The 24,728-nt window shown below is 44.1% G+C and overlaps 1 protein-coding gene across 4 annotated transcripts in view; it reads left to right on the forward strand.

Moving 5' to 3' along the window:
* The window catches only part of NOD1 (nucleotide binding oligomerization domain containing 1), an 89,804-nt gene that overhangs the window by 59,846 nt on the left and 5,230 nt on the right, over positions 1–24,728 (forward strand). For 2 of the 4 annotated variants that reach the window (XM_019958815.2, XM_070787892.1), the window contains 7 exons: positions 2,643–2,726; positions 3,965–4,048; positions 5,465–5,548; positions 11,143–11,226; positions 12,319–12,402; positions 17,011–17,094; positions 21,336–21,419. In XM_019958815.2, coding sequence (XP_019814374.2) covers positions 2,643–2,726; positions 3,965–4,048; positions 5,465–5,548; positions 11,143–11,226; positions 12,319–12,402; positions 17,011–17,094; positions 21,336–21,419 — 588 coding nt within the window. Of the gene's footprint in view, positions 1–2,642; positions 2,727–3,884; positions 4,049–5,464; positions 5,549–11,142; positions 11,227–12,318; positions 12,403–17,010; positions 17,095–21,335; positions 21,420–24,728 lie in introns of those variants that run through there. The other 2 variants (XM_070787893.1, XM_070787894.1) reach the window with 2 other exon arrangements.

Consider the following 24,728-nt stretch of genomic DNA (forward strand, 5'->3'; position numbering starts at 1 on the left):
TTGGCAAATGAGGAGGCAGAGGCACGGAGAAGTTGCTCAAGGTCACGTATGGGGGCCGTGGTGGAGCCAGAATCATAAAGAACCTACCTTTTGAGATTTATGTGAGGCTCAGAGATAACCCGTGAGAAGTTCCTGACACGAAAAATCTTATAAAAGCAAAAAAATAAGATTTTGTGCTTATTAGCATTAATTTCTACCAAAAAAGCTGGCAGCCCTGAGCAGCAAAGGATCTCAGTAAAGAATGCTGACTCTTAGTTTCCTGTTTGATGGTTTAGAGGAAAGAAAAGCCAGTCAGTCTTCTTTCTTCTATTAGCATCTTGTGTTAAATATGCCTTGTAAATCTCTACGGGGGGTTTCAGTTCTCTGCTACTTGGCTCATGCATTCCTGAAGAGCAGAAGGGATTTGGAACTGATTCCAGGTACCAGTTACACCAGCACCAGAGTGTACATTGTGCAGGGATGGGTGGATGTAGGGAGCCCAAGCCTGTGCTGGCCTGGGAATTGGGACGTCTGGAATCTGTTCTCTGCGCTCTCAGCCAGCAACTCTCTGTATGTAGCCTCAGGCAATGCCACACTCTGCCTCCCCGTGCCCCTTTCATAAGGTGGAAATGCTAGACCAGTATGATGGTCCCGTAGTTTGCCTGCAAACAGCAAAAGACAAAACAGGAAGAAATGGACCACCCTAAGGAAGAATTCTGAGCTCCCTAAGGGCGTCAGTGAGGATTAGTTGTGGCTGAGAGTTAGAGAAAACTCACAATACTGGTGGACTTTCCAGGTGGTGCTAGTGGTGAAGAATGCTCCTGTCAATGCAGGAGACACAAGAGACACAGTTTCCATCCCTGGGTTGGGAAGATCCCTTGGAGTAGGAAATGGCAACCCACTCCAGTATTCATGCCTGGAAAATCCCATGGACAGAAGAGTCTGGTGGACTATAGTCCTTGGGCCTGCAGAGAGTGGAGCATGACTGAGCACCAAGCACCACCAAAATACTGGTGGCTTAGATAAGTTATAAGCTTATTTGTTTCTCATGAAAAAGATTAAAGGAGGGCAGTTTAGGGCTGCTATGATGTCTCCATGACCACCAGCCTTGGCTGTCTTTTGCCTTACTGCTCTGTTGTCCTCCCTATCTGACTGCCAACTCTTGGCCCAAAATGGCTGCTTCAGCTCCAGCCATTCAGTTGACGTTCTAGTCACCAAGAGGAACAAAAGGCAAAGGACAAACCCCATTCTTCTTTTGGTAAATTTATTTTATTGAATTGTATTTGATTTACAATGTTGTATTCATTTCTGCTGTATAGCAAAGTGATTCATTGATTCAAAGGGATTCAAAGTGATTCAGTTACATAATTTTTTCATGTTCTTTTTTCCATTATGGTTTATCACAGGATATGGAATATAGATCCCTGTGCTCTACAATAGAACCTTGTTTATCCATTATGTGTATTGATATAATACACATAATGTATTATATAATGTGTAATACAGATAATGTGTATCACAGATAATGTGATATCTGCTAATCCAAAATTCCCAATCCATCCCTACCCCATCCCACCCTTCCCCTTGGCAACCATAAATCTCTTCTCTATTTCTGTGAGTCTGTTTCACAGATAAGTTCATTTGTTTCATATTTTAGATCCCACACATAAGTGATATCATATGGTATTTGTCTCTTTCTGACATTTCATTTAGTGTGATACTCTCTAGTTGCATCATGTTGCTGCAAATGGCATTATTTCATTCTTTTTTATGGCTGAGTAGCATTCCATTGTATATGTGTACCACATCTTCTTTATTCATTTATCTGTTGATGGACATTCAGGTTGTTTCCATGTCTTGACTATTGTGACTAGTGCTGCTCTGAACATAGTGGCATATTTTTAATTATAGTTTAGGACACATCCCATTCTTTTAAGAAAACTTATCAGCCACTGCTAATGAGAATTCTGCTTAGATTTCACTGGGCAGAAGTTAATCATGTGTGCCCAGCTAAAAAATGGGGGATTCTGTTTCTAAGGAAGCATGAATATTGGGAGTGACTAGTGGGCTCTGGGATAGTCCTGCAGTGCTTGTAAACACTGTGCCTCATCACCAAGACTAGTAACGTGAGTGGGAAGGATCCAGAGTGTCTGATATGATCATTCTGATTGGCCATGCTTCCAAATCCCATAGCCCCTTGTGAACAGTGAGAGCCACATTGACACAGATGCTATGCTATGTTAAGTCACTTCAGTCGTGTCCGACTCTGTGTGACCCCATAGACGGCAGCCACCAGGCTCCCCCGTCCCTGGGATTCTCCAGGCAAGAGCACTGGAGTGGGTCATTGACACAGAGGCCCCTGGCAAATGCAGTATATCAGAGGGGGCTGGCCACATGTGTCCTTCAGGTGTCCCTCGTAGCCATTGTGTTGAGTCATAGCTGTGCTGTAGCCTTGTCAATGGGCTGATTCTGGTGGGTTTCTTAGCCCCCATGAAGACCAGGTTCTATAGGAGCCATGTAACTGGCTACTATGGCCATTCTCTCTGGGGGCATTTATAGCTGGGAAAAGCTGGGACCTATAAGCTTCAGAACCTTGTGGAATTAATGTTCTTTCACAGTGAGAAGCTGCTCTGATTCTTAAATTTCTTTACTGTTTTTTTCAGACTCAGTGTGAACCAGATCACTGACAGTGGGGTGAAGGTGCTATATGAAGAGCTGACCAAATACAAAATTCTGACATTTTTAGGGTATGTATTTCTCAAGAACACTGGGACAGCTATGTAGTAAGAATAGAGAGTAGCAGGAAATTGCCCTTCCTATGGATCACTGGATGGTTGAGACTGATGGCCCTGGACACCAGGAAAAGCATTAGTCTGGGAGCCAGGAATCCTGAGTTCTGCTTTTGGCTCAGCCAGCAGCTCACTCTTTGAGAAAGTCAGGAAATCTCACTGAACCCAGCCCTCTCATCCCCCTTGTATAATTGGGATCCTAATATAGGCATATAGTTTTACAGGTGGTGATTGAGAGATATAATGGCTGCATACCTGGGGATATGTTTTATGAACGTGAGAATACTATTTATGTGGCAGATTTCACTACCTTGGGTCCATGATCTGTTGTCCAGAATCCTTGGAGCATGACACAAATCAGGAATCACTGTTCCTACTACCAGCAGTGGCATGACCCCATTTTCGACACTTGAATATTTCTGCAGCAAAATGTAGAAACAGTCAAACCAGTTGAGATAAAGATCATGAACAGCACCACATTGGTTGTCAAAATAGTTATGAGGAAGTTTGGGTTTGGGGAGCCTTTGGGATCTTGGAGTTTGAGATGAGGGGCTGTGGGCCAGCCTGGCCAGCCCCATGGCGGCTGTGGACTCTATGAGCTGGAGGCAGCCTGTCAGCTTCTTGGGGCCTTAGTTTTCTCAGCCATCACATGAGGACACTGAAGCACTCGATCCCAGGTTGCTTTTTGGCTCTGGAGTTCCGGTGACCATGGAACACTGGAAACCTGTCTGCTTACCACTTTCAACCTTATTGTTGCTTTGGTATCAAGTGGTAAACGGACTAAAAGGTAGGCACTCAGGTGGTTCTAATGGTCAGAAAATGTTACCCCTTGAGATTATCCCTTCATCTCAAAGTGCCCCCCTGCCTACCATTTATTGAGCACTTACATGCAAGAGCTTGGAATGATCTCGTATGATCCTCATAACAATCCTGTGAGAAGCTGTAAATCTTACCCCTTGTTACAGATAGAGAAACCAAGGCACAGAGAGGCTGGGTGCATTGTCCCAGGTCATAAAGCTGGGGAAACTGGCAGTGTTGGCCTTGACCCCAGCCTGTGAGACCCCTGAGCCCCAAACTCTGGTCTCCACATGCCCTTCCTTTCTCCTTTTGACCCAGACTCTGGACATCAGCAGACAGCACTTACTTTAAAAAAATAATGGGGTCATAAATTCTCATGGCCGTGCTTTCTCTCGAAGCTTATACAACAACCAAATCACCGATGTCGGAGCCAGGTACATCGCCAGAATCCTGGATGAGTGCAAAGGCCTCACACACCTGAAGTAAGTGGGGTGGGTGCAACGGGGTCTTCTGCAGCTTCTCTCGGTCACCCGTTGTTGTTCAAGCAAAGAATAAATGTCACCCTGGAGCTGCCTTCTGCTTGCCCCAGGGCCTTATAGTTCAAATCAGGACATCTGTGTGGTGAACTGTGGGTGAGGCTTAGAGTTTGGAAGGGTATGCGGAGGTCCTGAGGGGAAAGCCCTACCATGTTGGGAGCGAGAGCCTGGCATTTTGATTTCATTAACTTCTGACAGGAGAAAGGCCACAAGTGTCACCCTTTCTGGAGGTCTTTTTCCCCTGAGGAAGTTCCTCATTATCTTAGTCCATCTTGCTTTTGTAACAAAATAACATTCCCAGGTGGCACTGTAAAGAACCCACCTGCCAATGCAGGAGACAGACTCAGGTTTGATCCCTGGGTTGGAAAGATCCCTTGCAGGAGGGCATGGCAGCTCACTCCAGTATTCTTGCCTAGAGAATCTCATGGACAGGGGAGCCTGGTGGGCTACAGACCATAGGGTCTCAAAGAGTCAGACACAATTGAGGCAACTTAGCATGTGTGCATAAACCCTGGGGATTTCTTTCTCACGGTTTTGGGGACTGGAGAGTCTAATGTTAATGTGCCAGAAGATTAGGTGCCTGATGAGGGCCCGATTCTTGGTTCTTCAGTTCAGTCGCTCAGTCATGTCCGACTCTTTGCGACCCCATGAATTGCAGCATGCCAGGCCTCCCTGTCCATCCCCAACTCCTGGAGTTCACTCAGACCCACGTGGTGCCTTCTTGCTGCGTCCTCACATGGTGGTGGAAAAAGAGGGAGAGGGAGCATTCTTGGACTTCACTTATAAGTCACTAATCCCATTTGTGAGGGCTGTGATGCATAACCTTATCACTTCCCAAAGGCCCCATCCCCTAGTATCCTAATATCTAGGGGTTAGGATTTCAACATAATAGATTCTGGTGGGGTGAGGGAGGCAAACATTCAGGCCACAGCCATCTAGTTGCAGGCAACAGTTTGAACCTTGGCTGTGTCATAGGAAATGTCCTGCTAAAGATGTCAGAGCACCGGGCTTGGAGGAGCCCCTGGTGCTGCTCTGGTGATGGGACCCTACCCCTTGACCGTTTGCAGTTGAAGTGGGAACCATCTGGTCTGCTGACGGAAAGGAGTGATGCTCGGAGGTCATTTAAAGAATCTGAGGGAGAACTCGGATCCCTTAGTTTCTGCAGAGCTTGTGTCCCCTGGAGAGGAGTGCTGACTTCCTTTCCTCAGAGCTTCAGGCCCCTTCCTGAGGGGAAGCCCAGGGAAGCCTGCTGTGGGTCCCAGGAGAAAGAGGGCCCCAGGGGGCTCTGTGCCAAGGATGAGGGTGGCTGATGCTGGAGTTCCCTCACAGCTGGAGCTGATGTGTGCATGACTCTCTCTGCAGATTGGGAAAAAACAAAATAACAAGCGAAGGAGGAAAGAGTCTCGCTCTGGCTGTGAAGAACAGCAAATCCATCTTTGAAGTGGGGTGAGTAGAGGCGAATGCCCGTGGGTGTTTGTGTACGACCTGCTCTGTGTACACTAGTGCTTGCTGGCCTGTAACTTTCCTTTTTTGCGATATTTTTGTCTGGTTTTGGTATCAAGGTGATGGTGGCTTCACAGAATGAGTTTGGGAGTTTTCCTTCCTCTACAATATTTTGGGACAGTTTCAGAAGGATGGGTGTTTACTGTTCTCTAAATGTTTGGTATAATTTGCCTATGAAGCTATCAGGTCCTGGCCTTTTGTTTGCTGAGAGTTTTTCAGCACTTGCAATTGGTCTGTTCATACTTTCCATTTCTTCCTGGTTTAGTCTTGGGAGCTTATACCTTTCTAAGAATGTGTCCATTTCTTCTAGATTGTCCATTCTATTGGCATATAGTTGCTCATAGTAGTCTCTTATAATCCCTTGTATTTCTGTAGTGTTCTTGTAACTTCTTTTTCATTTCTTATTTATTGATGTCAGCCCTCTCCCTTTATTTCTTGACTCTGGCTAAAGGTTTATCAATTTTGTTTATCTTTTCAAAGAACTAGCTTTTAGTTTCATCGACCTTTGCTATTTTGTCTTTGTTTATTTCTGCTCTGATCTTTGTGATTTTTTCCTGCTACTAACTTTGGGCTCTGTTTGTTCTTTCTCTGATTGCTTTGGGTGTAAGTTTAGGTTGTTTGAGATTTTTCTAATTTCCTGAGGTAAGATTATATTGCTATAAACTTCCTTCTTAGAACGACTTTTGCTGCTTTCCATGGGTTTTCGATTGCTGTGCTTTTTGTCTTCATTTGTCTCTAGGTATTTTTTTAATTTCCTCTTTGATTTCTTCAGTGATCCATTGTTTTCTTAGTAGCATGTTGTTTGTTGTTGTTTAGTCTCTAAGTTGTGTCCTGCTCTTTTGCTTCCCTGTGGACTGTAGCCCACCAGGCTTCTCTGTCTATGGGATTTCACAGGCAAGAATACTGGAGTGGGTTGCCGTTTACTTCTCCAGGGGATCTTCCCAACCCAGGGATCAAACCCATGTCTCTTGCATTGGCAGGCAGGTTCTTTATCACTGAGCCACCTGGAAAGCCCAGCATATTGTTTAGCCTCCACATTTTATGTTTTTTTTACAGTTATTTTCTTTAGGTGATTTCTAATCTCATAGCTTTGTGGTTGGAAAAGATGCTTGACAAGATTTCAGTTTTATTAAATTTACTGAGGCTTGCTTTATGGCCCAGCATGTGATCAATCCTGGAGAATGTTCCATGTGCACTTGAGAAGAATGTGTATCCTGCTGCTTTTGGATGGAACACTCAATCTATGTTTCCTTATTTTCTTTCTGGATGATCTGTCCATTGATATAAGTGGGGTATTAAAGTCCCCTATCATTATTGTGGTACTGTTGATTTATCCTCTTCTGGCTGTTAGTATTTGCCTTATATATTGTGGTGCTCCTACATTTTATTTTGGGTACATATATATTTACAGTTGTTATATTTTCTTGAAGTGATCCCTCAATCGTTATGCAGTGTCCTTCTTTGTTTCTTGTAACAGTCTTTAAAGTCTATTTTGTCTGATAGGAGCATTGCTACTCCAGCTTTCTTTTGATTTGTATTTGCATGGAATACCTTTTTCCATCCCCTCACTTTCAGTCTGTGTCCTAGATCTAAAATGGGTCCATTGTAGACTGTGTGTGTGTGTGTATATATATGTATGTATATATGTCTTGTACCCCATTTAGCCAGTCTATGTCTTTTGGTTGGGGCATTTAATCCATTCACATTTAAGGTAATTATCAATATATATTTTTATTGCCATTTTGGTAATGGTTTTGAATTTGTTTTTGTAGGTCTTTTTTACTTCCTCTTTTGTTCTCTTGTGACTTGATGACTAAGTGTAGTGTTGTGTTTGGATTCCTCTTTCTTTTTTTGTGTATGTATCAATTGTAGATTTTCAGTTTTCATTACCATGAGGTTTTGATACAGCAGTCTGTATATAAACAAGATTGTTTTAAGCTTCTGATCTCTTAATTTCAAATGCATTTCCAGTATTCTGCATTTATATTCTCCTCATGGTTGCTGGTTTTGAGGTCATATTTGTGTGTGGATGATATCCTACCTTTATATATGTTTGGTTATACTGGTAAGCTTTTCCATTCATGATTTTCTTGTTTCTGGTGTGGCCTTTTTTTTTCCACCTAGAGAAGTTCCTTTAGCATTTGTCGTAGAGCTGCTTTAGTGATGATGAGTTCTCTTAGCTTCTGCTTGTCTGTAAAGCTTTTGATTTCTCCATCAAATCTGAATGAGAGCCTTGCTGGGTAGAGCATTCTTGGTTGTAGGGTCTTCCCACTCATCACCTTAAATATATCATTCCAATCCTTCTGACCTGCAGAGATTCTGCTGAGAATCTCTGGGTGACTATTTCCTTCCCTGTATTAGGGAAATTTTCAGCTATTATCTCTTCAGATGTGTTCTCAGGTCCTTTCTCTGTCTCGCCTCCTTCTGGGACCCCCATAATGCAAATGTTGTTGCATTTTATGTTATCCCAGAGGTCTCTTGGACCATCCTCATTTCTTTTCATCCTTTTTTCTTTATTCTGTTCTGTGGCGGTCTTCATTTTGTCTAACTTTCTGTGACTGCAGTTTCTATTCCACAGGCTGCAGGGTTATAGTCCCTTTTGCTTCTGCTGTCTGCCCCCTCATGGATGAAGCTGTCTGAGAGGCTTGTGCAGGCTTCCTGGAGGGTGAGACTAGTTCCCATCCACTGGTGGGTAGAGCTGGGTCTTGTCCCTGTGGTAGGCAGAGCTGTGTCGGTGGGTGTGTTTAGTGGGCAGCTGTATGGTCAGGAAGACTTTAGGCAGCCTTTCTGCTAAGGGTGGGGCTGTGTTCCCACCTTGTTGGTTGGTGGACCCAGAGTGACCCAGCACTAGAGCCTACAGGCTATCATGTGGGGCCAGATTTTGGTGAAAAAATGGAGGCCTCCAGGAAGGCTCATGCCAATGAGTACTCCCAAGAACTACCATCATCAGTGTCTTTGTCCCCACAGCAAGCCACAGCCACCCTGCCTTTGCAGGAGACTCTCTCCAATATGAGCAGGGAGGTCTGGCCTAGGCTCTTACGAGGTCACTGCTTTTCCCCTGGGTTGGTGCATGTGCCCTCCAAGAGCAGAGTTTCTGTTTCCCCCAGTTTTGTGGAATTCTTGTAATCAAACCCCACTGGCTTTCAAAGGCAGATTCTCTGGGACCTCCTCCTCCTGTTGCCAGGCCCCCGGGCTGGGGAGCCTGATATGGGGCTCAGAACTTTTGTGGGAGAACTTCTGTGATAAAAGTTTGCAGTTTGTGGGTCACTCACCTGGGAGGTGTGGAATTTGATTTTATCGTGATCATCCTGCCTTGTTGGGGCCTCCTTGGATGTAGGATATCTTCTTTGGTAGGTTCCACCATCTTTTGCTGATAGCTGTTCAGCACTTAGTTGTGATTTTGGTGTTTTCGTAAGAAGAGATGAGTTCACATCCTTCTAGTCCACCATCTTGTCTCTGCCTCCCCTCTCTGGAGCCTTTTTTAGTTCAATTTTTTATTGAAAATACATGTAACATAAAACTTACCATCTTAACCATTTTAAGTGTACAGTTTGATACACTTAAAATTAAGCATATTCATATAGTCATGCAACCATCATCATCATCCATTTCCAGAACTCTCTTTATCTTGTAAAACAGAAACCCTATACCCATGAAACAGTAATTCCCCATTCTGCCCTCCCCTCAGCCCTTGGCAACCACCTTCCTACTGTCTGTCCCTGTGCATTCAGCTACTGTAGGTGGTCACGTAAGTGGAGTCATACAGTATTTGTCCTTTTGTGACTGGCTTCTTTTACTTAGCATTAGGTTCTCAAGGTTTATCCATGTTGTAGCATGTATCAGACTTTACTTCTTTTTTAAGGCTGTATAATACTCCATTCGATGCACATACCACATTTTGTTTATCCATTAATCTGTCAGTGGACACTTGGGTTATTTCTACCTTTTAGCTCTTTTGAATAATGCTGCTATTGCCATGGGTGTACATATATCTATCTCTTTGAAGCTCTGATTTCAATTCTTCTGGGTATAAACTCAGAAGTGGAATTGCTAGACCACATGGCAATTCTGTCTTTACTTTCCTGAGGAGCCACCATATTGCTTTCTACAGCACCTGTAGCATTTTGCATTCCTACTAACAGGGCATAAGGGTTCCAGTTTCTCCACATCCTCACCAACACTTGTTATTTCCTGGTGTTTTGATAGTAACCATTCATATAGGTGTGAGGTGATACCTCATTATGGTTTTGATTCAGGAGACTATTTAAAGCTTTTCATAGTTACAATTTTCCCCTGATTTTAAAAGAAACATAAATAGTTTTATTTGTAAAATATGGAAAATATTTATGGAAAATATGAAAAGTTTAATAGAGATCATCTTCTCAAAAATAATTGTCAACCCTAGATGTCAGTTAAGCTTTCTTGATCTCTCTCTATATATATATATACTGTTTTAATATTGTAGACATCAAACTATCCATATAGAATTTTACTCTTTCTTCACTCAATCTCATGTCATGAATAGTTTCCCACTTTATTAAAAGTTTGATCTTTTGCAGTTATATTCACACACTTTTTATGCAAAATGCTGAAAACTCTCATTCTGGGGTTTTACAAGCCATACTGCCAGAGACATCAGCAGGCCACTTGCCTGGAGAGAGCATGTGGCTGAGGCGGCTTTGGTTGTGTTGTGGTGGGCCCAGCAGACTTGCTTTCTGTAGAGAGTGACCCTCAGCCTTTAGAAGTTGCTGACTCTTATAGGCTCAGCACTGTTCTGAGTGGCTTTGCATATATTAACTCACTTCATTCTCACAACTCTATGAGGAAATGCTCTTCTTATCCTGCTTTCGGACGAGGAGACTAAGACCTAAGAGACTGCACACCACCCAAGCACGCATAGGTGGTAGGGGGCAGGGCCAGGTTGGGAACCCAGTGTCTTACCATACAGACCCTTGATTTAGCCAGATCCTCTTAAGGTTTTCTGCTGTGGGGAAGGGAATACAGTTTGTCATTGCAACTTCCCACCCAAACTACAACAATCTGAACAGCATGGTTTGATCATGTCCTCTTTACATACCAGGAGAATTGCTGATTAAGTTTCTCCGTGTGTTTCTTGATATTTGCCTTATGCAAGACTGACTATGCTTTCAGGGACATGTGTCACCACCTCAGGGTCAAATGGATATTGGGACCTGGCACCTCCCCAGGCCTTCCTTTCAAGCTCTTGTCAACCTGTATATCCTGTGACATTTCAGGGACGGTCGTGAGCTTAGGCTCTGACTGACAGCTTTCCAAAACTCAGGGGTCAGAATTGGTTTCTAATTGTATCTGACTTATGTTCACAAGGCTTCTACTGGTTTTGTTCCTCCAGAGCAGCTCACTAAGGGGCTGGTGGAGGGATTCATCTCCAGGCCACAGCTCCAGGGATGGAGCAGAGACATCTGCCTGTTGAGATTACACACCATCTCCTGTGGCCACAAGCAGAAAATAAGGGGATGAGCATGAGGTAACTTTTACTGTCTCGCCTCTGTCCTCAGGATGTGGGGCAATCAAATCGGTGATGAAGGAGCAAAGGCCTTTGCAGAGGCTCTGAGGAATCACCCCAGCTTGACCAACCTGAGGTAACTGCTGCTTTCTGAGACCCAGTGTCTTCAGGGCCAACCTGGGCACTGGGTGCACCTCTTGTTTTACCAGGGGAGGAACCAAGGGGAAGAGGGTGGCTGGCATTCCTAACAGGGAAGGTATTTGTGTGTGTGGTTTTACTTTTTCCAGAACATTTTTATTGACATAGAAGATAGGCATACAGTAAAGTACATCGTGGTTAAGTTTTCAGCTCTGTAATGTGACATGTGCACACACCCATCATATCAGACATGAGACACTGCCAGCCCCTTGGCAGTCTGCATGTGCCCCTTGGGGGTTGGGGAGGAATTCTTCAGTCAAAATAAAACTGAAAGGGACACTGGGCAGCTTATTTCTGCCCCTTCTTCATTCTCAGGATGGTGCTGGGACAAGAGGGGACCTTTCATCTCCGTAAACAGACTTGGTCCTTCCCGGCCCTCCTTTAAACCTCTGGCTGAATCCCTGAGACCTGGGTGTCTCTTGGTTGCCTGTGTTATTGCTGTCAATTACAGAGAGTCTCCTATGGTAGGGGAAGTAGCAGAGTTCCTTCCTTATGAGAACAGAGATTTCCCTAGGCCTCACTGATGTGTGCCTGTAGGTGTCAGCATCCAAAGCAGAGCTGGCCAAGCCTCTTCAGCCCGCTGTGGGCATTGTGACCAGATCTGGCCCATGTTTCATTTCCCTTCTGGCCCGTCCTCATGGTCTGAACCTGGGCTCTGAAGCAACAAACTCGAGCGGCTGCTGGCACAGCTGAGCACTTCTGCTTCTTGCTTTGAGTCAGCCCAGGCAGGGGCCACCTCCTGGCAAGTCTTTCCAGATGCTTTAGTTGCTGAGTGTGTTAGGCTCTCAGTTGCGTCCGACTCTCTGTGACCCCATGGACTGTAGTCTGCCAGGCTCCTCTGTCCATGGAATTCTCCAGGCAAGAAAATTGGAGTGGGTTGCCATGCCTTCCTCCAGGGGATCTTCTCCACCCAGGTATCAAACCTGGTTCTCCCACATTTCAGGCAAGTTCTTTACCATCTGAGCTACCAGGCCAAAGGCAAATGTAGACATGTTTTTAATAACCTCCTCCAAATGTTTTTCCTTCCTAGTCTTGCATTCAACGGCATCTCTACAGAAGGAGGAAAGAGCCTCGCATGGGCCCTGCAGCAGAATGCATCTCTGAGAATATTCTGGTAATAACCAGAGTTATTTTGGAAGGTTGGGTCTTGGGGATTTTTCCAAAGACTGTGCACAGCCTAAAATCTTAACTGAAAGGCTGCCTCTGAATTGAGAAGGCTCTGTGCTGTGCTTAGTCGCTCAGTAATGTCCAACTCTTTGTGACCCCGTGGGCTGTAGTCCACCAGGCTCCTCTGACTATGGGATTTTCCAGGCAAGAATACTGGAGTGGGTTGCCATGCCTTCCCCCAGGACATCTTCCCAATCCAGGATCAAACCCACATCTCCCACATTGCAGGCAGATTTTTTACCATCTGAATCACCAGGGAAGCCTGAAAATTGAAAAGGCTCTAGGCCTTTCCTCAAAGGAAGATTTATAATTTAATTTCCTCCTGGAGAAGATGATAGTCATTCCCAGAAACACAGATAAGTACAGAATGGTGGAATGGGCCCTAGGAGCCTGAGTTTGAGACCTTAGCTTTCTTGGCCACTGCAGGCCTCAGGTAAATCAGAAGGCCAGCCATTCTAACTGTCAGGATATCTCTGGAACACCCCCATATACGCCTTGAAGGGTCAAACTTTCGCATACTTGTTTCAGCGTTCTCCCTTCTTCCTCTTACATTGCGTTTCTCCCATGCAGCCTCCTCCTTCCCCAGCTAGTCACATCCGGAGTTGACCTTCATGTTCCTCCTCACCTGTCCTCACTCCTCTCTGCATTCCAGGGCCACTAATTCATTAATGTTACCTTCTGAAAGTGCTCCTTTTTTGGTTCTTCTTTTTTTGGCCATTTACCATATTTTTATTTTACTGTATTTTATTTACTTGCCTGTATCATAAATTCAGGTGAGGAAGTTATATTACATGTCTCCATATCCTCCTCATGAGATATTGGCTAAATTAGTTAATGTAAATGTCATTGTGAGAATTCCGACACTAGACCTGCTGCCCAGTAAGCTCATTTCCCTTTTCTCTTCAAAAAATCTCTTAAAAGATTTTGAAAAGTAAAAAAATACTTTCTGAGAAAAAAAATATGACACTCAAGTCTGGCAAGTAGGAAGTGAAAGTACCTCCCCTTTCATGTTTCCTAAATATAATCTTCTATTTCTAGCATTTGAATGTATATTCAAATAAATATCCCTTTTCTTACAAAATAGAATTTAGCAAGTGGCTTAAAAAACATCTCAGCCATATATTGTACATATTTTATATGTCCTTTTATGTCGGGGTTTCTCAGTCTCAACACTGTTTTGACATTTTGGTCCAGATATTTCTTTTTTGTTGAGAGGCTGTCCTGTGCATTGTAAGATATTCAGCAGAATCCCTGGTCTTTGCCCATTAGATACTCTGTAGTGACCCCTAATTGTGACAATCAAAATTGTCTCCAGACATTGGCAAGTGTCTCTGGATGGAAACTCACCCCGGTTGAGACTCACAGCTCTAGGTGGATAATGTCAATCAGCCCCAGAATCTCTTGAGTACTGACCATAAATACATCATGCATTGTTCTCAGACTTTTTCGTACAGTAACTCATTCTCACAACCATGCAAGGAGGGTTGTACCGTTACTGTTAACATTTACTGATGGGAAAACTCAGGCCCAGAGAAGTTCAACCACCTGCTGTGGTCACCCTGCTAGTAAGTGATTCCCAGCTGGCTTATCTGACTCAGAGTGTCTTAAGTGCTATGCTCTTCAGCCTCTTTCTTCCTCCTACCTCAGTCTCTCTAAAGGCTGCACACTCACAACTTACTTTTCCTGTTGCCTCTATTGATACTGAAATTTGTTCACATCTTACATTATGACCAAAAAAGACTGCAATCAATACTGCATGTATAGAAACCTGTCTGTAATGTCTTTGCACACCATAAGGTCAATTTCTAGAAGTCTAATTATTGGTCCAAAGTGAAACACATTTAAAATTTGGACCAGTTCAGTCTCTCAGTCATGTCCAACTCTTTGCGACCCCATGAACTGCAGCACGCCAGGCCTCCCTGTCCATCACCAACTCCCAGAGTTCACCCAAACTCATGTCCATTGAGTCAGTGATGGACCACCCAGCCATCTCATCCTCTGTCGTCCCCTTCTCCTCTTGCCCCCAATCCCTCTCAGCATTAGAGTCTTTTCCAATGAGTCAACTCTTCACATGAGGTGGCCAAAGTACTGGAGTTTCAGCTTGAGCATCATTCCTTCCAAAGAACACCCAGGACTGATCTCCTTTAGGATGGACTGGTTGATTCTCCCTGCAGTCCAAGGGACTTTCAAGAGTCTTCTCCAACACCACAGTTCAAAAGCATCAATTCTTCGGCGCTCAGCTTTCTTCACAGTCCCAACTTTCACATCCATACATGACCACAGGAAAAACCATAGCCTTGACTAGACGGACCTTTGTTGGCAAAGTAATGTCTCTGCTTTTCAATATGCTATCTAGGTTGGTCATAACTTTCCTTCCAAGGAGTAAGCGTCTTTTAATTTCATGGCTGCAGTCACCATCTGCAGTGATTTTGGAGCCCCCCAAAATAAAGTCTGACACTGTTTCCACTGTTTTCCCATTATTTCCCATGAAGTGATGGGACTAGATGCCATGATCTTCATTTTCTGAATGTTGAGCTTTAAGCCAACTTTTTCACTCTCCTCTTTCACTTTCATCAAGAGGCTTTTTAGTTCCTCTTCACTTTCTGCCATAAGGGTGGTGTCATCTGCATATCTGAGGTTATTGATATTTCTCCTGGCAATCTTGATTCCAGCTTGTGCTTCTTCCAGCCCAGGGTTTCTTATGATGTACTCTGCATATAAGTTAAATAAGCAGGGTGACAATATACAGCCTTGATGTACTCCTTTTCCTATTTGGAACCAGTCTGTTGTTCCACATCCAGTTCTAACTGTTGCTTCCTGACCTGCACATAGGTTTCTCAAGAGGCAGGTCAGGTGGTCTGGTATTCCCATCTCTTTCAGAGTTTTCCACAGTTTATTGTGATCCACACAGTCAAAGGCTTTGGCATAGTCAATAAAGCAGAAATAGATGTTTTTCTGGAACTCTGTTTTTCGATGATCCAGTAGATGTTGGCAATTTGATCTCTGGTTCCTCTGCCTTTTCTAAAACCAGCTTGAACATCAGGAAGTTCATGGTTCACGTATTGCTGAAGCCTGGCTTGGAGAATTTTGAGCATTAGGCAATGGCACCCCACTCCAGTACTCTTGCCTGGAAAATCCCATGGGCGGAGGAGCTGGGGTCGCTAAGAGTTGGACACGACTGAACGACTTCACTTCACTTTCACTTTACTAGCGTGTGAGATGAGTGCAATTGTGCGGTCGTTTGAGCATTCTTTGGCATTGCTTTTCTTTGGGATTGGAATGAAAACTGACCTTTTCCAGTCCTGTGGCCACTGCTGAGTTTTCCAAATTTCCTTGCATACTGAGTGCAGCACTTTCACAGCATCAACTTCCAGGATTTGAAATAACTCAACTGGAATTCCATCACCTCCACTAGCTTTGTTCATAGTGATGCTTTCTAAGGCACACTTGATTTCACATTCCAGGATGTCTGGCTCTAGGTCAGTGATCACACCATCGTGATTATCTGGGTCATGAAGATCTTTTTTATACAGTTCTTCTATGTATTCTTGCCACCTCTTCTCAATATCTTCTGCTTCTGTTAGGTCCATACCATTTCTGTCCTTTATCAAGCCCATCTTTGCATGAAATGTTCCCTTCGTATCTCTAATTTTCTTGAAGAAATCTCTAGTCTTTCCTTGGATGCAATCTCAAAAACGACAGAATGATCTCTGTTCATTTCCAAGGCAAACCATTCAATATCAGAGTAATCCAAGTCTATGCCCCAACCAGTAACGCTGAAGAAGCTGAAGTTGAACTGTTCTATGAAGATCTCCAAGACCTTTTAGAACTAACAGCCAAAAAAGATGTCCTTTTCATTATAGAGGACTGGAATGCAAAAAAATTGGATAGACACTACCAAATTGCCCTTCAAGGAATGATTTTAAAATTTTTTTTCTATTTTCTTCTCCTTCCTTTCTTTATTCTTTCATCCATTGGGACAACAGGGTTTAATCCTCTTTACCACCAGGAGCGTCTTGCCCTCTGTGCTTTACCCAGGGCACTTTCTGCTTTTAAGAACAACTGAGAGACTACTGGAACTTTCAGTCACAGAACTTGGGTCCTTCACAACTGGCAAAGTGATGATCACATTTTAACATGCATTTGGCAGGCTTTTCTAGGTCTTCATCAGACTGAATTTAGTAACAGACTGTCTGTGGTGTTCAAGGGATCTTAAAGGCTGCAGGAGACCAGAGAAGCAAGCATTGGTCCCTTGCTTTCTGTGGGCCCCTGTCTTCTGTGAAATCCAAGAGCTTAGCAAGGATGGAGGGGAGTACGGGCTCCCTGACAACAGCAGGGCCAAGAAGTAGGAGCTTGGGTGAAGGATTTGCACTAGAAATGAACCTCCATTTATTGTCTTTGGGGCTCAGAGGCTGGGTTTGGAGCCTGGCTGTTTGCTGAGTTCTCAGCAAGTGATTAGCAGCGTAAGCTGGAGACGCCTGGGCCAGGAACACAATGAAGGAAGGGTACCAGGTAGGATCGACTGCCCTGAGTCCACTCTTCCTTTTTCTTACAGGCTCACCAAAAATGAACTTGATGACGAAGTGGCAGAGAGCTTTGCAGAGATGTTGAAAGTCAACCAGACATTGAAACATTTATGGTAATTCAGATTTCAACACTGTGCTTTTTTAAAAAAAAAAAAACTTGGACATAAAATTAACATACCATAAAAGTCACTCTTTTGAAGTATACAATTCAGTGATTTAGCATATTTATAGGTTGTGCAGCCAACACTACTCTCTAACTCTAGAACATTTTATCTAACCACCTCTCCTATTCCCCCAAAACTTGTATGCATTAAGCAACCACTCCCCATTCTTCTTCCTTGGTTCCTGCATGCGTGCTAAGTCACCTCAGTTGTATCCGACTTTGTGACTCAATGGACCATCATAGCCCAACAGGCTGCTCTGTCTGTGGGATTTAGCATCTACTAATCTTATTTTCAGTCTCTGTGGATTTGCCTTTTCTGGGCATTTCATAGAGATGCAGTTGTACGATATGGGGCCTTTTGTTTCTGTGTTATTTCAGTAGCATAAGTTTTCAAGCTTCATCTATGCTGTGGCATGTATCGGCACTCCATTGCTTTTTATGGCTGAATATTCCATTGTATGGATAGTCCAAGTTTTGTTCATTCATCAGTTGGTGGACATTTGGATTGTTTGTACTTTATGACTGTTATGAATAATGCTACTGTGAACATTCGTGCATGTTTGTGTAACCATATGTTTTCTTTTGGGTATATACTTAGGAATAGAATTTCACGGTTATATGGTTATTTTGTTAACTGATAAACTGTTTTCCAAAGTGATTATGCTATTTACATTCTCAGCAGTCATGTACGAGGGTCACCATTTCTTCACATCCTCACCAACACAGGTCTTCTGGGGTCATACTATCCTAGGGGATAATGAAGTGCTGTGTCTTCGTGGTTTTGATTTGCATTTCCCTGACACTAACAATGTTGGGTGTCTTCTCCTGTGCATATTGGCCATTCGTATATCTTCTTTGGAGAACTGGCTCCACATTCTTTGTTCATTTGTGAATTGGGTTGTGCTGTGGTAAATTGCTTCAGTCGTGTCCGACTCTCTGCTGTAGCCCACCAGGCTCCTCTGTTGATGGGGATTCTTCAGGCAAGAATACGGAATGGGTTGCTGAGCCCTACTCCAGGCGATCTTCCCCACCCAGGGATCAAACTCCTGTCTCTTACGTCTCCTGCTTTGGCAGGTGGGTTCTTTCCTAGTGTCTCCTGGGAAGCCTTAAGTTGGGTCATGTGCCTTTTAATTGCTGAGTTGTTGTTGCTGCTGCTGCTGCTGCTGCTGCTAAGTCGCTTCAGTCGTGTCCGACTCTGTGTGACCCCATAGATGGCAGCCCACTAGGCTCCTCTGTCCCTGGGATTCTCCAGGCAAGAATCCTGGAGTGGGTTGCCATTTCCTTCTCCAATGTGTGAAAGTGAAATTGCTCAGTCGTGCCCGACTCTTAGCGACACCATGGACTGCAGCCTACCAGGCTTCTCCGTCCATGGGATTTTCCAGGCAAGAGTACTGGAATGGGTTGCCACTGAGTTGTTAGGATTCTTTAAATATTCTAGGTACGAGACATTTACTAGATAGATGATTTGCAAATATTTCCTCCCCCTCTGTAGAGTTTTTCAATTTTGCAAATATTTCTTTTCAGTTTCTTCACAGTGACCTTTGAAGCACCAAAGTGTTTAATTTTGATGAAGTCCAATTTATTTTTTCTTTAGTTGCTTGTGCTTTAGGTGTCTTACTAAGAAATCATTGCCTAATCCAAGGTCACAAAGATTTCCTTTAAGTGTTACAGTTTTGCTCTTACATTTAGGTCTTTGATCCATCTGGAGTTTGTTTCTGTGTATGGTATGAGATTTGGGGTCCAGCTTTATTTTATTGCATCTAGATAATCAGTTGTGCAAGTACCACATGTTGAAGACTCTTCCCTTTTGAATGGCCCTAACACTTTTGTCAAATCAGTTGACCATAAATGTGAGTTTATTTCTGGACTTTCTATTCTGGTTGAGCCATATGTTTATCCTTATGCCAGGACCATACTGTCCTGCTTATTGTAACTTTGTAATAAGTTTTTGAAACCAGGAAGTGTGTGTGTCCAACTTTGTTCTTCTTAATTTTGTTTTGACTATTCCGGGTCCCTTGCATTTCCACATGAATTTTAGATCATCATGTCAGTTTCTATATATATATATATATATATATATATATGAGCCCAGTGTGTTACTTTTACATCTGTTTTTTTTTTTTTTTTTTCTTTTCTTTCTGACCCATAGACTTTCTTTTACGCCCTTCCCTAGGTGTCAGGCCAGCCTCTCCAGGGAGAACACTGTTAGGAGAGGGCTAGAGAGTACGTCTTCACTCTATGCGAGCACAGACCACACTGGCCAGGGTGAAGGTAGCCAGTGGGCCTGAGCACTGCCAGGCTTTTTAACCTCTCCTCCTACCCAGCCTCTTGCCAGGTCTAGGCTGCAGGCAGCTCAGCCTACCTCCAGCAAGGTGTAGGTGGTGCCAGTGGTTGCAACCATGGAAGGGATCATTAGGAAATAGCGGAATTTAACTAAATGCAGAACTCTGTGCCCACTTCCAGGTTCTATTTTTGCTCCTTTTGCAAAAAGTCCAAGTCACACTGTGGTCATGCTTACCAGAAGGTTACCACCTCTGCATCAAGACCTGGGGCCCCAGTCTGTGGGAGATGTGGCAACAGTCACTGGGTCCTGGCTACAGCGTGGCTGCCTGTTCCTGTGTGCTTGGGCAGGAATAGTGACAAGAACTTGCACTGGGCACCGTGATAGAGACTGAGAACTACTTCATACCCATCCTCCTATTGAAACTCACACACTCAGGGTTGTGGGGTTCTCTTACAGTTATTCTCGTGTTATAGGTCAGGCAGCCGAAGAACAGAGAGCTTCTTCAAGGATCTATGGCTGGAAGGTGGGGGAGTAGGTGTAATTGTGTATGAGGAGAGCTTTTAACCATGCTATACTGCTTCCTTGGAAGGGATTGGCTTAATTTCTGAAATCTCATCAGTCATGGTAATACAGGCCTTCATCTTCCTCATGCAGCTGCCTTCTTGGATCAGTGCCCAAAATTTCTAAAGGTCAAGTGCATTTGCAGTCTGTCTACAAAAAGCCAGAGGAGAGGAGTGAACCCCTGATGATTAAAAAAAAAAAAAAAAAGTAGACATATCACTGACTTGTGCTGCATTTTTTTTCTGTGTGGGCTAGAAGCACAGCCTCCCAGGGGAGCAATTCAGGAATTGTTCAGGCTTCTCAGCTCTATCTGAAACCTTCGTTTCATTGAGTCACTGTTACCTACCATAACAGGGTATACTCCTAGAGGCCCCAGTATGGATGCTTTTCCACTGGGACTCATGAATAGTTTCCCCTCCCACCCTCCCTCTCAGATGTTGGATAGGACATGGCACCATTTTGGAAGCCTTTACCCCCCCCCGCAAAGAAGAGAATGCCTAGCTCTTTAAAAATACTTAACTTTAAAAGCTGCTTTGCCTTTCTCCAGCCACCTGGAAGGAGATATCAGACTGCCTGTTCCCAGATACGTTCCTTAGAATTTGTTGTTCAGACTGGTAGTCTCCAAACAATGAAAAGTGTCAAGCACACATGCATATATATGTTCATGTAGTAAAAGTACCTACATGTGAATATATAGATCTATTATGCTCATGCTAAAAATATACAGAAAAGTTAAACATTAAAAAAAATTTATTGATGTATATATATTAATACAATGTTTAATTTCTGCTGTACAGCACAGTAACTCAGTTATATATTAAAAAAAAATGTCTTTACTGAATTTGTTATAATATTGCTTCTCTTGTTTATGTTCTGGGTTTTTGGCATTTGGATTTGTAGCTCCCCAACCAATAGTGGCTGCACAAATTTTCATTCCCACCAACAGTGTAGGAGGATCCCCTTTTCTTCAAATCTCCTCCAGTATTTATTGTTGTTAGACTTTTTAATGATGGCCATTCTGACTGGTATGAAGTGGGACCTCACTGTGGCTTTGATTTTCACCTCTCCAATAATTAGCGACTTTTCATGTGCCTGTTGGCCATATGTATGTCTTCTTTGGAGAAATGCCTCTTTAGGTCTTCTGCCCATCAGAAAAGTTAAACATTTTAAAACATGTCATTTATTCTCATGAGTTTGATCTAGACAATCTTTGCTAGACTAAAAGTTAAATGGATTCAGTTCTTCCTGACCCTGTCTCTCATTCCATCATACCCTTCCAACCCCCTAATGACGTGGACAGAGTTCATCCAGTATGACTTGATACAAAAGGTATGTTTTTCTTTCAGGCTTATCCAGAACCAGATCACGGCCAAGGGGATTGCCCAGCTGGCAGAGGCATTACAGAAGAACACTGGCATAATGGAGATTTGGTAAGACTGATCTACCACTTTTTGTACCACTGTTGTGGTAACAACAGTGATTATTTACTTAGCACCATTGACTGTGTGCTATGCACAATGTAAGGTAATGTGCATTTATTTCTCATCTTTACAGATTGTTGGAAAGTAGGTAGTACTGTTTGCATTTCACAGATGTAGAAACTGAGGCCCAGACCCAGGTCACACCTAAGAGGAGAAGCTGAAGTTCAAGGCTGTGACTTCATAGTCAGGACTCTTCTGCAGTCCCCCTGTCTTAGATTGTACAGAGGCAGACAGACTGAGATGGCCTGGAGTCTGAAGCATCTTCTTTTCCTCTCTGGGCTTCCAGGCTGTATTTGAGCTGAATGTACTCTTTTCCAACTTCCTGTTTCTCTTCTGAGGACTTGCTTATGCCAGCAGAAGGAAAGCCCATGGCCTGCCTTACTGCAATGTTGTGCCCCATTGCATTTCTCGTGCCTCCCACGGGACACATGCAGCCCCCACCCCTTCCCCCACAGGTAGGACTGGGCCTGGAGTACATTCAGGGGGGTGAGGGAATGTGTGTCCCACTAGTAACAGAAAGGGCCCTGACTGCCTCAGTACTGATGTAACCGAGTTGAGGACAGAGGGTCCCTGTGTCCTTGAACCCAGACCCCCCAAGAGCTCTGGAATTTGCTCTCTGCCCCAGGCCTGGCCTGAGACATCCCAGCAGAGTGTGAGGCTCAGACCAACATGGAAAGCCTGGCAGGGGCCAGAGCCGGGTTCCCCTGGAGGACAGAGACTTTGGTTTGGTAGGTTGTAACTAGCATTATTTAAAGAATGAAATGGAGTAGAACACCAGAATGCTGTGTGCACACTATGAGATATTTCATAATCTAATTTCAGATGTGGGTGTGTATGTATAGATGTGTACCAGCATAGATGCTGGTTCACAATGTAAAATGTTCTCATTTGGAGGCAAAGCCAAAGAAATATTTGAAAACATTATGCTTGAGAAGAGAGCCCAGACTCCAAACAGATTGATGGAGGGGCTGTAGCAAGTCATCTTCAAAGCCAAGCCTACTGCTCAGCCAGGAATCCTTTCCTAGAAGCACCGCATTTGCTGCTGACTCTGAAGACAGCAGATAGAGGTGGGGAGAGGACAGGAGACCAGGCTGAAGGACAGTCTGGACCACAGCTGGCTTCCACTCTGCTCAGTGATGGTTAGGATGGTTTAAGGACATGCAGCTGCTTTAATTCTGACTAGCTTGAAATGGCCCACCAAAGACCATTGTTCCTACACAAAGAACTATTTATATAGGACTAAGTATCTGTCTTTAAGGCATGCTGTGTGGAACCTGAACGAGGCATTGGTGTCAGGAAGGATTAGAAAAGAGGACGAGGAGGAAGTCTCGGGTGCTGGCCCAGGAGTGTCTTCACTCCAGTCCCTGGCTCATCCCAGAAGTCTCACTTCATGGGCTGCCAGGGCTGGGGTCAGGCTCTGCCCAGGGTCACCAATGGCAGAGATTACCTTGGGCCATAATGACATTTATGTCTGCCTCATCCCTGTTCAAAAAGAACTTGAGATATGAAGTCCCTCCGTGAGTTATGCCTTCAAAGACAGAAATTAGCAGTATTCAATGACCCAGTGTCATAAATTACAGCACTTAACCACACTCTGTTGTAAGAGCTTTCTGTGAGCTCCTTGAGGGCAGGGCCTGTGTCATGGTCACTGCAGAGTCCCCAGGGAAAGCATGGCGTCTTAATTTGTTGAGTAACAAGTGAGTGCCAGGTGCTGTGACGATTCTGAGAATCCAGTGGTGAGCAAGAGGGACCTGCTGTCATGGGTTTACATCTAGTGAGGAAGACACAGTAAAGGAAAAAATTATTCAAGTAATTATTTAATGACAATCATGAGTGCTGGAGAGGGGAAAGCTGAGACAGGAACCTAATACAAAGAGTCCAAGGAAGGTCGCCTGAAGGAAGTGGCATTTAAACTAAGCCATGAAGGACAAATAGGAGATCATCAGCTGAGGTGGGAAGAAGTGTTCTAGGAAGGAGAACGTCATGTACAAAAGTTCTGAGGCACAAAGGAATGTGGTACCTTTGAAGAACAGTGTGGAAGAAGGGCCACAGGAGGTGGAGGTGATAGGGTGGAGACTAGACCCTGAAAGATCTATGGGTCCTGTTGCATATTTTTGGTGTTTATCCTAAAAGCAGTAGAAAGTCATTGAAAGGTTTCAAGCAAAGAGGGATGTGCTCAGAGCCACACTGTCTTAAAAAAAAAAAAACACAACACCCTGGCTCCTGTAGGAAAGTGGACTGGTAAAGGCCAGAGGCCACATCAAGGGACAGTTAGCAGGACAGCACAGTGGGGCAGAGAAGAGGTGATAGGTACTCAGATCAGGAGGGGAACATGTGGAGAGGTTCCAGGGAGCCATGCTAGGGATATTTAGGAAACAAAACAGAACTTCGTGACAGAATATGAAGGTGGGGAAGGTGTGAAGGTTAAGCCCCAGGTTACTAAGTTGCACAACTGGAGGAAGAGTGGTGCCATGCACGGAGCTGGGGACCCCTGGGGCGAGGTGCCTACTGGGAGGCATCCCATGAAAATGTCAAGCAGGTAAGAGGCTCCGGAGTAGAGAGGTCTCGCCCAGGTCACTGACATATATGAGGCCAGGGATAGATGAGGTTCTTCTGGGGAAGAGGGCCAGGCCCCAAGCCTGGAGGAAATCCATTATTTAGAGGTTATGTGGAGGAGAATATAAAAAAGAAGATGGAGTGATCAGATGTAAATATCAAGCCAAGAAACGGATGGTAGTGTTTCGAGGAGGAGGAAGAAATGCCTGTGAAGATCAAGAAAGATAAGGCCTGAAAAATGTCATTTAAATTCAGTTTTATAGAGGCTGTTGGTGACCTCAGACCCATTCCATGGAGTGACGGGAGCTCCATGAAGGGGTTTTTTTAATTGGATTATAATTGCTTTACAAGGTTGTTAGTTTCCGCTGTACAACAGCATGAATCAGCTGTGTGTATACATATATCTCCTTCCTCTTGGGCACCCCTTTAGGTCGTCACACAGCGCTGAGGTGAGCAGCTCCCCAGAGCGGTCTGTTTTACATGGGCGTGCATATGTCAGTGCTATTCTGTCTGTCTGTCCCGCCCTCTCCTTCCCTCACTGTGTCCACAAGTCAGTTCTCTATGTCTGCGTCTCTATTCCTGCCCTGCAGATAGGTTCACCAGTACTGTTTTTCTCGATTCCATATATATACATTAATATATTTTTCTGACTTACTTTACTCTGTATGACAGACTCTAGGTTCGTCCACATTGTTAAAAATG

This window comes from Bos indicus, chromosome 4, assembly GCF_029378745.1.
Source record: "Bos indicus isolate NIAB-ARS_2022 breed Sahiwal x Tharparkar chromosome 4, NIAB-ARS_B.indTharparkar_mat_pri_1.0, whole genome shotgun sequence".
NCBI lineage: Eukaryota > Metazoa > Chordata > Mammalia > Artiodactyla > Bovidae > Bos > Bos indicus.